General features: G+C 51.0%; 1 protein-coding gene across 1 annotated transcript in view; it reads left to right on the top strand.

Annotated features, from left to right (window-relative positions):
• The window catches only part of NINJ2 (ninjurin 2), a gene marked incomplete at both ends in the record, with an annotated part of 110,503 nt that extends 98,147 nt beyond the window's left edge, over positions 1-12,356 (top strand). Inside the window, 2 exons of the mRNA XM_080705762.1 lie at positions 10,874-11,105; positions 12,190-12,356. Of these exons, the coding sequence (XP_080561888.1) occupies positions 10,874-11,105; positions 12,190-12,356 (399 nt within the window). The remainder of the gene's footprint in view (positions 1-10,873; positions 11,106-12,189) is intronic.

Here is a 12,356-nt window from a genome sequence, read left to right as displayed (position 1 = left end):
GGCCTTCCCGGGAAGTTTCTGCACGCGTCTGGAGCACTGCAGCTCATACGCCCAAGTTTGCAGCCTGGGGCCAGGGCTGGAGTCTTGCGGTTAGCCTGCACCCAGCGCTTGGAGGAGATTTCTGGGCCAGTCAGGGATTATTACTAAAAGAGTGAGCAAAAAACACCCACCCTAGCCTGGATTAGAGCTGTTGATTTTTAAGGGCGAGGTGGCTGCTCTTGGCACAGGGAAAGCTGCTCCGTCAAACCGCCTGCAAGCTGCCTGCCCCGCAGAGAGGCCCTCAGGGGTCCCGGCTTTTGCAGGTTTTGGCCTGAAGACCAGTGGCAGCTTCCAGCTCGAGTTATTCTTTCCCTGGGGCGAGGTGCAGGAGAGAAATGGCTGCCCCTGGTGGGCCCAGGGTTTTTCTTTCAAGGGCAAAGAAAGATTAAGGGGCTGGAAATGTAGCTCAGTGGCAGAGTACTTACCTAGCATGCAGGACCATAAGTAAATAAATAAAATACGTAATACATAATACATACATACATACATACATACATACAACAAAAATTCACACCCCAAACACCTCTCCTCACACGCAAAAGCCAATGTGCCGGAACCCCTACTCCTAAAGATGAATATTTTTTTGTCTTTTTGGAAAAAAACTTCTAGGTATCTCTTTCTAAAATAAATAAATAAATAAATAAATAAATAAATAAATGTAAATTGGGCGTGGTGGGTGCATGCTTGTAATCCCAGTACTTGGGAAGCCAAGAAAAGAGGATGGCAGGTTCACCGCCAGCCTCAACTACTTAGTGAAGCCCTTTGCAACTTAGGAGACCTTGTTTCAAAATAAAGAATAAAAGCTGGGCATGGTCCCAGCATTTGGGAGGCTGAGACATGAGGATTGTGGTTCACAGACAGCCTCAGCTACTTAGTGAGGCCCTTTGCAATTCAGTTAGAACCTGTTTTAAAATTAAGAATAAAATATAGGGCCGGAGGAGCAGCTCGGAGGTAAAATGGCCCTGAGTTCCATTCCCAGTACCACAAAAATAAATAAATAAATAAATAAATAAATAAATAAATAAATAAATAAATAAATAAAATGAAGAATAAAAAATTAGGCTGGGGGTATAGCTCAGAGGTAGAACACCCCTGGGTTCAATTCCCAGTACCATTAAGAAAAATATATAGTGCTGAGCTCAGAGGTGGAGCCCTTGCCATCCCCAGCACCACAAAAACTAGTACACCTAATGTGGGCAGGACTGAGCCAGGCCCTGCGAGGACTTGGGAATGTGGGAGATTGGGTTCCCAGGCAGCCGAATGAGCCATTCTGAAGCCTGAACATAGCCCGAGGCCATTTTTTTTACAAAAAAAGGGGAGGCTGGGTGCAGCAGAGTCTGGACAGGGGCGGCTTCCCCCAGGGGATGGGGAGGGAGGAGCTCTGGAGCAGGAGGTTCAGGGCGGGTGTGTCCTGGGAGCGCTGAGTAATCTGGTGTGGCTGCCTGTGAGCATCCTGGCACAGGCAGCGCCAAGGGAGGGTGAGTGGTCGGCCCTCTCCCCCTGCAGGAAGGCGGAGCAGGGATGGCAGAGGAGGTGGGCACAGGGAGAGAGGCCTGCAGCCCAGGGGCACAGGCCCCGGAAGACCCTGTGTGGACTGGCTGTGAGCATTTCCCTCCCTGAGAGACTGATGCTAGGGTCATGGGTCAGGGCACAGCTGCTCAGTGGGGAGGGAGAGGTGGTTCAAAGGCCCTGGGGTGCTGAGAAACTAACTGGTGCCTACCTCAAAATTTGGGCTGAGATAGGCCATGAGTCAGAATGGATTATTTAAAATGCCGTCAGCTCATAGGAGGGAGGGTAGTCCTGAGGGGGAGAGATTTTAATCTCATCTCTTATTTATTTAATACTTTACAGTTCTCAAAACATAGCCACTCACCTCACCTCATGAATCTTCATGGATGGAACCCAAGGTCTCACACAAGCTAAGCAAGTGCTTTACCACTGAGCTACAGCCCCACCCCTCCTGGATCCATCTATCATCTTTCTTTTTTTCTTTTTTCATGTGTGTGTGTGTGTGTGTGTGAGAGAGAGAGAGAGAGAGAGAGAGAGAGAGAGAGAGAGAGAGAGAGAGAGAGAGAGAGAAAACAGGGATTGAATCATCCAGGGGTATTCTACCTCTGAGCTATACCAACAGTCCTATATTTTATTTTGAAACAGGGACCTGCTAGATTTCTGAGTCTCACTACTTGCTGAGGCTGTCCTTGAACTTGTGATCTTCCTGTTTTACTGGGTTTACAGGTCTGCACCACCATGCCTGGCCCTCCTGGATCTATCTTCCTTCCTTCCTTCCCTCCCTCCCTCCCTCCCTCCTTCCCTTCTTTCCTTCCTTCCTTCCTTTCTCTTTCTTTCCCGTGGTACTGGGGATGGAACCCAGGGGCATTATACCTAAGCCTCTAACCCTATTTTATTTTTGTTTTGAAACAAGATCTCACTAAGTGGCAGAGAGTCTCACTAAATTTCTGAAGCTGATTGTGACCCTGCCATCCTTCCGTCTCAGCCTCCCAAGTACCGGGAATACAAGTGTGTCTCACCATGCCTGGCTCCTTTTATTTTTTATTTAGAAACAGTGTCTTGCTAAATTGCTGAGGCTGGCCTTGAACCTGTAATCCTCCTATCTCAGTCCCCCCCAAATTGGGATTACAGGTGTGTGCTGCCACGCCTGGCTCAGATTTATGTTTTTAGGTAGTTCAAATACTCACGTGGTTCAAAATTCAAAAGAAGCACAGGGCCGGGATGTGGCTCAGTGGTAGAGCACTTGTGTAGTATACACGGTTGAGGCCCTGAGTTCCATCCCCAGCATTAAAAAAAATTAATAAAAAATTTGAAAAGTCTCTCTCTCATCCTTATCTCCCAGCTACCTGGGGAACCAGCTGGAGCCCCGTTCTTCTGCCTTGAGGTCTAGCACATTCTGCCACAGTGAAGCAAGGGCTGGGACACAGCCCACTGTGGACCCAGCAAAGCCCCAGTGTCACTGGGGCCGAGGGGCACACCTCCTCTGGGCACATCATGGGACTAGGTCTTCCTTCATCTTAGACCATGTATCTTGATCCTAAACTTGGAGGAGATAAGGAGTATGCCTTCAGTGTCTGTGACATACAAGGTTAGGGCTTAAATTCAAGGCTCTGGCACCTAGAGAGTGACCTTGGGCAAGTTACCTGGGCTCCCTGAGCCTCCATTTTCTCCATGCCACAGTGATGCTCTCACCTACTCCACGGAGCTGTCATGAGAACTAGATGACTCATGTCCTGAATCCAGCCCTGTGCCAGGCATGGAGGGATGCACTCCTCAAGCAGAACTGTACTGTTCCGTGTGCCGGGAGCCTCCCACACGTACGCACAGTGGGACAGGCCCAGCGCCCTTCCAAGATGAGTTCCGCCAGGACATTGGGCGTCTCAGACACCTACTTAGGAGCTCATTGGCACGGTGGGTCGCCTGAATCCACTCATTTGAGCAGGTCATTCTTCCAGGGCTAGATCTGCCCTTTCCCTGTAAGGGAAACCAACTTCCCCAGAGCCTGGGAACCCGTCCCCTCTTCAGGGAGGCCTGGCTTTCTGGGTCAGGTTGAGACCAATAGAAGGGCCACCGGGGGGGCTCCCCTGGCCTGTCTGGTTGCAGCGTGAGTTCGAGCTAATACCCAGGAAGATGGCCACATGGCTTCCTTTTCTCAGGCTGACAGAGGTGACTCACCCAGAGGTCACCCGTGCCCTGGAGCTTCCCCGGGGCAAAGTGACTCACTGGCCCTGCCCTGGGTCTGGTCCCACAGCTGCATGACCTCTGCCTCTCCTCAGGGTCTCTCCTAGAGCCCCCCAAGACTCTCCAAAGGAGGAGAAGGCTTTTCCATTCCTAGATCACTCTGCCGGGAGGGGCCCGAGCCCCAGCCCCACAGAGAAGCCAAGAGCGCAGTTGTTCACACTCAGGAGCTTGAGGAGGAGTAGGGGTCTGGAGCAATGCCCCCCTCGGTCTTCTCCCGCCTGCACCTTCCCTGCAGGCCGCTGCCCCGGGCCCCTGGGCCTCCCTCTGAGCTGCTTATCAAGTCCCTTGGCTCTCAGGAGAACAGGGCCTCACCCAACCTCCAAGATCCTCTGGGACAACATCCCTGTAATCCTGTTTCCAAGAAAGGACAGAATGAAGTTCAAAAATGCTTGTTTACTTTCCTGTGAGGAAAATAAACAAATAAATAAAAGGCAGTCTTGTCTTATCCAACTTTGGTTTTGTAAAGAAACCAAAATATAGGCCAACAAGGTTAAAGGGATAAGTAATTGTCTGGCAGAGCAGAGGAGCAGCTAGGCCTTCCAGGGACGGAGCCCACACCAACCTGGGGAGCTGGACTTGGCAGAAGGGCCATGGCTGGGAAGTCTGTGGAGAAGGGCGGGAAATGGGAGTGCCTGGGCGGGTGGCCCAGGAAAGGCAAACAGGAAGCACATGGAGGGGTCCTGGGTGTTCCCCCAACCCTGCACCATCCCGCCCCAGTCACCAAACCCTAATTCTTTGCTGGCCCCAGCATGGAACTTGGGGCTTATTCCTACCTCCCGGTGCCCAGCCTCGCCCCAGCTCCTGCCAACCAGGATCCCGCCTGGCGTCCCACCCAGGACAGGGCAGGAGCGCCTTGCCTGGGGACCCTGGGAGCCCGAGGAGCCGGCTCTCTGGCTCACATCTTGCTGTCCTCGAGGGAAAGTGAGGGCCCAGTGGGGCAGGAGGGAAGGAGCCATTCGATTGCAAAACAGAGGGTCATTGAGAGATCTCAGACTGGGCAAAAAGGAGAACAGCTGGGTTCTGTCTGTCCTTCTGTAGAGGAACAAAGTGCCAGTCATCTCGCTGCGGCCTTCGTCCCTCCAGAGACGGGCTTTCCTCGGGGTGTGTGGATGTGGAAACGGAGCCCTAGGTGCCAGGCCTGGGCAGGGCTGGGCCAGAAGCAGAAGCTCAGGCTCAGGAGCAGGCAGAGGGCCCGTGGCTGGAGGTGGGAGGAGGCCTGGCCAGGCCAGGGCCTGGGGAGGCCAGTGGGAGAGACAGGGTGACTCAGTGCGGTGGCTCAGCTCCCCGGTCCAGCCCACATTCCCTGGGCTTTTGTTCCCAACCTGCCTGGGCAGGGCCTTAAAGGGCCAGATCCTTAGCCGGAGTGGGGGGGGGGCTATCCCACCCTCCTCCTTTCTCTTGCTCCCTGGTGGTGTCGTCAAAGGCTCTGGCCATGGGGAAGAGAAGCCTGCTGGATTGGGGTGTTTGTCTAAGCCAGTCCTCAGGCTGTGAGGGAGAGCCCTCGGGTGATGTCACCCAACCCAGCCTCTGAGCAGGGCCACAGCTAAACTGGCCCAGCAGGATGAAGAAAACCCTTTCCCTACTTTTAAAGATGTTCCCCAAACCGGGGTGTGGTGGCTCAGCTTGTAATCCCAGGATCTGGGAGGCTGAGACAGGAGGATCATGGTTCTCAGCTACTACTTAGTGAGACCCTTTGCAACTCAGGAGACTCTGTTTCAAAATAAATAATAAAATATAGAGCCGGGGGTGTAGCTGGGTGGTAGAATGCCCCTGGGTTCTACCCCTAGTACTGCAAAATAAATAAATAAATAAATATGTTCCCATGAGGGGCTCCATTCAAAGCAACTTCATCCAGGGTCTCACAGCTGGCTCCTTCTAACTACCCAGGCTACGGGAATGCTGGGGCCCCTCACTTCAGTATCCAACCTAGACTTGGTCCTATATCAGTATTGGTGTGTGTGTGTGTGTGTGTGTGTGTGTGTGTGTGTGTAACTGGGGATTGAACCCAGGGATACTGTACCTCCAAGCTACATCCCTGGCCCTTTTAATTTTTTATTTTGAGACAGGGTAAATTGCTGAGGTTGGCCTCAAATCTGTGATATCCCTGTCTCAGCCTCAGAGATTACAGGTGTTTGCTGAAAGGACAGAGTTTGATCACACCAGACACCACCTTGTAGCCAAGAGATTTATTGGAGGGGCCAGTATGAAAGGAAGAGAGAGAGAGAAAGAGAGAGAGAGAGACAGACAGACAGACAGACAGACAGAGGGGGAAGAGAGAAAGAAGAATCCGGGAAGAGAGAGAGCATGTGCTGGGATCAGGGTTATATAGGGGCTTGGGGTTACAGATTGGGGGCCAATAGGATAGGAGAAATGCTCTTTGAACTAATTGGCTAGAGTCCCATGGGAGGGGGTCGTGCGGCCAGGTAATTGGCTTGGGGTCAGCGGGGAATGTCCCTTTCACTGATTGGCCAAGGGCACCAGGAGGGGGCAGGTCTCCCAGGTAAGTGACCAGGTTTGGTCAGAGGGGGATGGTAGCTTAACTGGTCAGACCAGGGCCTTTCAGGACACTTAGCTTATGGGGGGGGGGAATCTGAAATAAGAACCGAATTCATCTAACATTTGCCAACATCCCCAGTTTATTAGTTTAGGTTGGCCTATTCAGACTTGTGTCTCATTCAGGCCCCTCATAGGGCCTCCCATGACATACCAATTCCCTCCAGCCTGCCGCTGGGTGCTCCAGTAACTTTGGGCCCCGCACGCCACCGTGTGGACATTCTGAAGAACTTCAGGCGACCTCTAGAGGTTCCCACCACCTTAAGGCGACCCTGGAAAAGCACCCTCAGTTAAGAAGCAGTCCTGAATCAGCACTCGTCAATATGAGAGCAGGACTTTAATTTAAAAACAAGGGAGCCGGGCGTGGTGGCGCACGCTTGTAATCCCAGCACTCGGGAGGCTGAGACCAGAGGATCATGGTTCGCAGGCAGCCTCAGCTACTTAGTGAGGCGTGAGGCCCTCTGCAACTCACTGAGACCCTGTTTCAAAATAAAGAACTAAAAAAAAAAAAAAAAAAAAAATAGGGCAGAGTGTGTAGCCGGTCCTCACCAAGCAGCCTGCCACCCCACAGCAGCCAGACTTGCTGGGACCTGGTTTCCAAAGACCCTGGAAGAGGTGTGGGGCCTCCCAGGTCCATACAGCTCCTCGCCTGTCTCTGTCCCCACCTCCTGCAGCCTCACATTCCCCAGCATTGGCTGAAAAACGGTTCCCCCTAAAAAGCAAAACAGGGCGAGGCGGGGCATTCCACTCCTCTTGTGTCTCCAGCCCAGGTTTGGTATTTCGCTAGGCTCCGGGCCTGTCTGAATTGGGCACGAGTGTCCAGCCGCCTGCTGGCCATTGCTCACCAGAGACTGCGGGGAGAAGCAGCAGCCATGCCTGGTCCGGCCTTGGGGTGCTCGCAGCCCCAGCACACCTGGCACCTATGGTCCACCTGTGTGGAATGAGGGCTACCCGCCGGGCTCCAATCTCATCTCCCGAGGAAAAGAGTGTGAATGGCTCCACTGGCCAGAGTGCACACTCCGCCTGCAAAAAATAAAAAAAATAAAAAATAAATAAAAAGACCTCGGAGGGGGCAGAGTCCCATTCTGTTGGCTTAGGAGAGATTTGCAATCAGGCATGGGGATTAAAGCAGGATTCTTTTTTTTTTCTTTTCTTTTTTTTGTGGTACTGGGGATGGAACCCAGGGACATTCTACCTCTGAATTACCCCAATCAGCCCTATTTTTTATTCTTTATTTTGAAACAGGGTCTCACTAAGTTGCAGGGGGGGTGCTCACTGAGTTGCGGAGGGGGGGGGCTCACTAAGTAGCTGAGGCTGGCCATGAACCGTGATCCTTCTGTCTCAGCCTCCTGAATGCTGGGATTAAAAGTGTGTGCCATCATGCCCTGCTAGCAGGATTCTTCAAAAAAAGAGTGCTCAAGATTGTCTTGGGGAATAAAATTAGACTTCTAAAGCCAGGTATGGGCCTGGTGTGGTGGCACAAATTTGTAATCCCAGCATTTGGGAGATGGAGACTGGAGGATTGCAGTTTACCGACAGTTTCAGCTACTTAGCGAGGCCTTTACCAACTCAGTGAGACCTTGTTTCAAATATAAAAACACAGCCGGGCATGGTGGCACATGCTTGTAATCCCCGGGCTTGGGAGGCGGAGACAGGAGGATCATGCAGGTTTGAAGCCAGCCTTGCTGGCTTAAGAGACCCTGTTTCCAAATAAAAAAGTATAAAATAGGTCTGGAAGTGTAGCCTGGAGGTAGAAGGGTTTCTGGGAACCCCAGTACCACAAATAAATAAATAAATAAATAAATAAATAAATAAATAAATAAATACACTAAAAATAGGGCTGGGGGTGTAGCTTGGAGGTAGAATGCCCCTGGGTTCCATCCCTGGTACTGCCAATGAATAAATAAATAAATAAATAAAATAAAACCAGGTATGGCAGGGCATTCCTGTACTTGGGAGACTGACACAGGAGAGTCACAGGTTGAAAGCCAGCCTCAGTAACTTAGTGAGGACCTCAGCAACTTGAATGAGACCTGTTTCAACATAAAAAAGGAAAATAATATAGGGCTGGGGGTGTAGCTCAGAGGTAGAATAGCCCTGAATTCAATCCCCAGTAAAGCGTGCACACACACACACACACACACACACACACACAGAGTTGTTTGTGGTGCTAGGGATGGGACCCAGGGGTGCTGTAGCACTGAGCTATAACCCAAGCCCTTTGGTTTTTCATTTTGAGACAGAGTCTTGCTCAGCTTCCTAGGCTGGCCTTGAACTTGTGAGTGTCCTGCCTTAGCCTTCGGGTTGCTGGGATTACAGGTGTGCACCATCATGCCCGGCCCCAAGGGGGTTTTAATGCTAATTCTAGGGTTACACTCTCCAGAAAGTCTGGCGATCACTGCATTGCAGGATACCTTCAGGGTGCTAACAGTCCGAGGTTCCGATTATATAGGCTTTTCTTCCCTCTCAGCTGGCCTCTGCCTATTACCTGAGAAACAGAAATGAAGTCAACTGCTGCGTTATGCTGAGTACAAGAAGCACCCAGACCCTCTGAACCCTGTCTTGTCCACTCGCCTGCCCACCCACCAGCCCACCCACCCACTCAACAGAGTTCTCTGTTGTACTGATCAGCTGAATCAGCTTCCTTACTTTTCAAGCTGAAACATCTTTCAAAGCCCTCTTTTCCCTTCCCTTCCTTTCTCTTCTCACCACCATTCCACTTTAGCTCCCTGTCATAGTGACCCTAATGCAATAAATAAATAACCTGCATTTATTTTGTGCAGTGCAATAAATACATACTTATTTCTTTGTTGAACCCAGGTACGAGCTAGGCAAGCGCTCTCTCACTGAGCTACACCTCGGGCCAGCCCACAGGCCATAACCTTTCAAGCGAATCTCCCTGCTTCTGATCTCTCCTGGCTTAAACCATCCCAAGCACAGCTGCTAAATCAATTTCCCAAATTCTCTTAAGTGACTGCAGATTGCCTGTAGCCGCCCGTGTGAATGTCTTGACCCAACCCGGTCTGCCATGCCTTATGCCCTGTATTCCATCTTTTGGCATTAGTGGCTTCTTGAGAATGAGAGATTTATTTTATACCTCAAAATCAAATTAAATATAAATTATGCTTCAATAAATCCTAGCAAAAAATGAGAATTTTTACTTATTATTATTATTATTATTATTAATTATTGTTATGTGGTACTGGGGGTGGAACACAGAGGCTTTCTACCTCTGGGCTATACTCCCAGACCTTTTTTATATTTTATTTGGAAACAGGGTCTCACTAAGTTGCTGAGAGCCTCACTAAGTAGCTGAGGCTGGCTTTGAACCCGTGTGATCCTCCTGTTTCAGCCTCCCAAGTGCGGGGATTACAAGCGTGCGCCACCACACCCGGCAAAATAAGAATTTTTAACTGGTATTACTGTTTGTGTATACATGCATACAAACATGTATTATTTTTTTTTTTTTGCAATATGGGGATGGAACTCAAGGGAATTCTACCTCTGAACTACATCCCCCAGCCCTATTTTTTATTCTTTATTTTGAAACAGAGTCTCACTGAGTTGCAAAGGGCCTCACTAAGTAGCTGAGGCTGGCTGTGAACCGCGATCCTCCTGTCTCAGCCTCCCCAATGCTCTTGGTCTAGGGCTCTTGGCCTAGGGGCTGTGGGGTCCAAATGCAGCTCAATGTCTAATTTGCTGAGCTGTGCACTGTCCCTCAGCGCCAGGTTGTTCTACGAGAAGAGGTGTCTTTTCCATTTCACCCAAGCCTCAAATCTCCTTCCACTGCTGAATGCACAAAGGTATAAGGGAAGGGGAAGTGCTCTGTGAATTAGGAACCTCAACAGAGCATCACCTCTGAGCTCAAAGGTCTTGAAGGGTTCTCTACTCCAACCCTTTGTGTTTTTTAAATTTTTTTATTGGTGCACTGTATTCATACATCATAATGGGATAAAAACTTGTGTAGACATACATGCACACATCACCCATTTAGCCCCTACGCAACCTCCACCCTGTTCCCTCCCCATCCCTCCTTCCCATGCTTGGCTTCAACCTTTGTTTTGTAATTTTTTGATCTTATTGATTGATTGAGGTACTGGGGATTGAATCCAGAGGCGCTCTGACCTCTGAGCTACTCACATGGGGTCCTGGAACCTGCCATCCTTGTCCCAAGCACTGGGATTACAGGAGTAACCATTGCACCTGTCTTTCTCTCTCTCCCTCCCGTTCTTCCTCCTCCTCCCCCTTCTCTCTCTCTCTCTCTCTCTCTCTCTCTCTCTCTCTCTCTCTCTCTGCTATGGGCTCACAAGATCCTCCTGTCTCAGCCTCCCAAGTAGCTGGGGCTACAGGCAGCCACCATGCTCAGCAAACCTTAATATTTTCAGGACATAAACTGTGCAGGGCATCACCTTCAGCAGTGAGGGATTCCCAACTGCCTGGGGAAGGTTATTATAAGTTCGCTCCTCTTTCCAGTCTGTCCTGCCCTTCCCTTCCCGAGCCTCCTGGGTAAGCCTGTGCTTCCTCCTTGCAGCCTGGGAACCCCACGGCCAGGAGGACCCAGCCCATCAACTTGAACCATTATGCCACCAAGAAGAGCGTGGCAGAGAGCATGCTCGATGTGGCTCTCTTCATGTCCAATGCCACGCGGCTGAAAGCGGTGCTGGAGCAGGGCCCGTCCTCTCACTACTACACCACCCTCATCACCCTCATCAGCATCTCCCTGGTCCTGCAGGTGGTCATCGGAATCCTCCTGGTGATCATCGGTGAGGAGCCGGGCTTCCAGGGAGGCTTTTTGCCCCAGCGCCCCCTGGTGGACAGAAGGGGCCTCGCTAACAAATGCACTACAAATGTACAAGAGGGGGCACCTGTCCCATCTCCTGGTGTCTAGTGGGGGGTCACGCCACAATACCTGCTGAGTGACTGTCCTCTCTAACATGTGGCAGAGTTCCTTATACTTTTTTTGCGGTACTGGGGATGGAACCCAGGGGCATTCTACCTCTGAGCTATACCCCCTGCCCTATTTTTTATTCTTTATTTTGAAACCAGGTCTCACTGAGTTGCAGAGGGCCTCACTAAGTAGCTGAGGCTGGCTGCAAACCGTGATCCTCCTGTTTCAGCCTCCCAAATGCTGGAATTACAAGCATGCGCCACCATGCCCGGCATAGCCTTCCTTCTCCTCCTCCTCCTCCTCCTCCTCCTCCTCTTCCTTTTTTTTTTTTTGTGTGTGGTACTGGGAATGGAACCCAGAGGCATTTAATTTCTAGCTACACCCCCTGACCTATTTTTTATTCTTTATTTTTTGTAACAAGGTCTCACTGAGTTACGGAGGGCCTCACTAAGTAGCTGAGGCTGTCTGTGAACCTCAATCCTCCTGTCTCAGCCTCCCAAATGCTAGGATTACAAGTCTGTACCACCACGCTCGGCTCCTTATAGCCTTTCTTTTTTGTGTGTGGGTCTGGGGATGGAACCCAGGGACATTCGACCTCCAAGCTCTACCCCCTGCCCTATTTTTTATTCTTTATTTTGAGACAGTGTCTCACTAAGTTGCAGAGGGCCTCACTAAGTAGCTCAGCCTCCAGAATGCTGGGATTACAAGCATGTGCCACCTGCCTGGCTCCTTATAGCCTTTCTTGAGCACTCTCTTCCACTCTTAGAAGACCCAGTTTAAGCTCCCAAATCCCCATTTTATGAGGCGCCACGTGGACGCAGGTCAGGAGGGCCACAGGCCTGCTGGCCCAATGTCTAAGCCTCCATTGGTCTCTGCCCTGGGTCTCGTGGATGTGGGGAGGGAAGCTCTGGGCGGCAGCCGCTCTGACCCTCGCCACCCGCTGTTCCCCTTCCCTGCAGCACGGCTGAACCTGACCCAGGTGGAGCATCAGTGGCGACTAAACCAGCTCAACAATGCTGCCACCGCCTTGGTCTTCGTCACTGTGGTCATCAATGTTTTCATTACAGCCTTCGGGGCACACAAGACTGGCTTCCAGGCTGCCAGGGCCTCAAGGAATCCTCTCTGA

Source organism: Muscardinus avellanarius (assembly GCF_963383645.1).
Source record: "Muscardinus avellanarius genome assembly, chromosome: 11".
Lineage (NCBI taxonomy): Eukaryota > Metazoa > Chordata > Mammalia > Rodentia > Gliridae > Muscardinus > Muscardinus avellanarius.
Note: the sequence above shows the minus strand (reverse complement) of the source record. Positions and strands in the feature narration are given on the sequence as shown.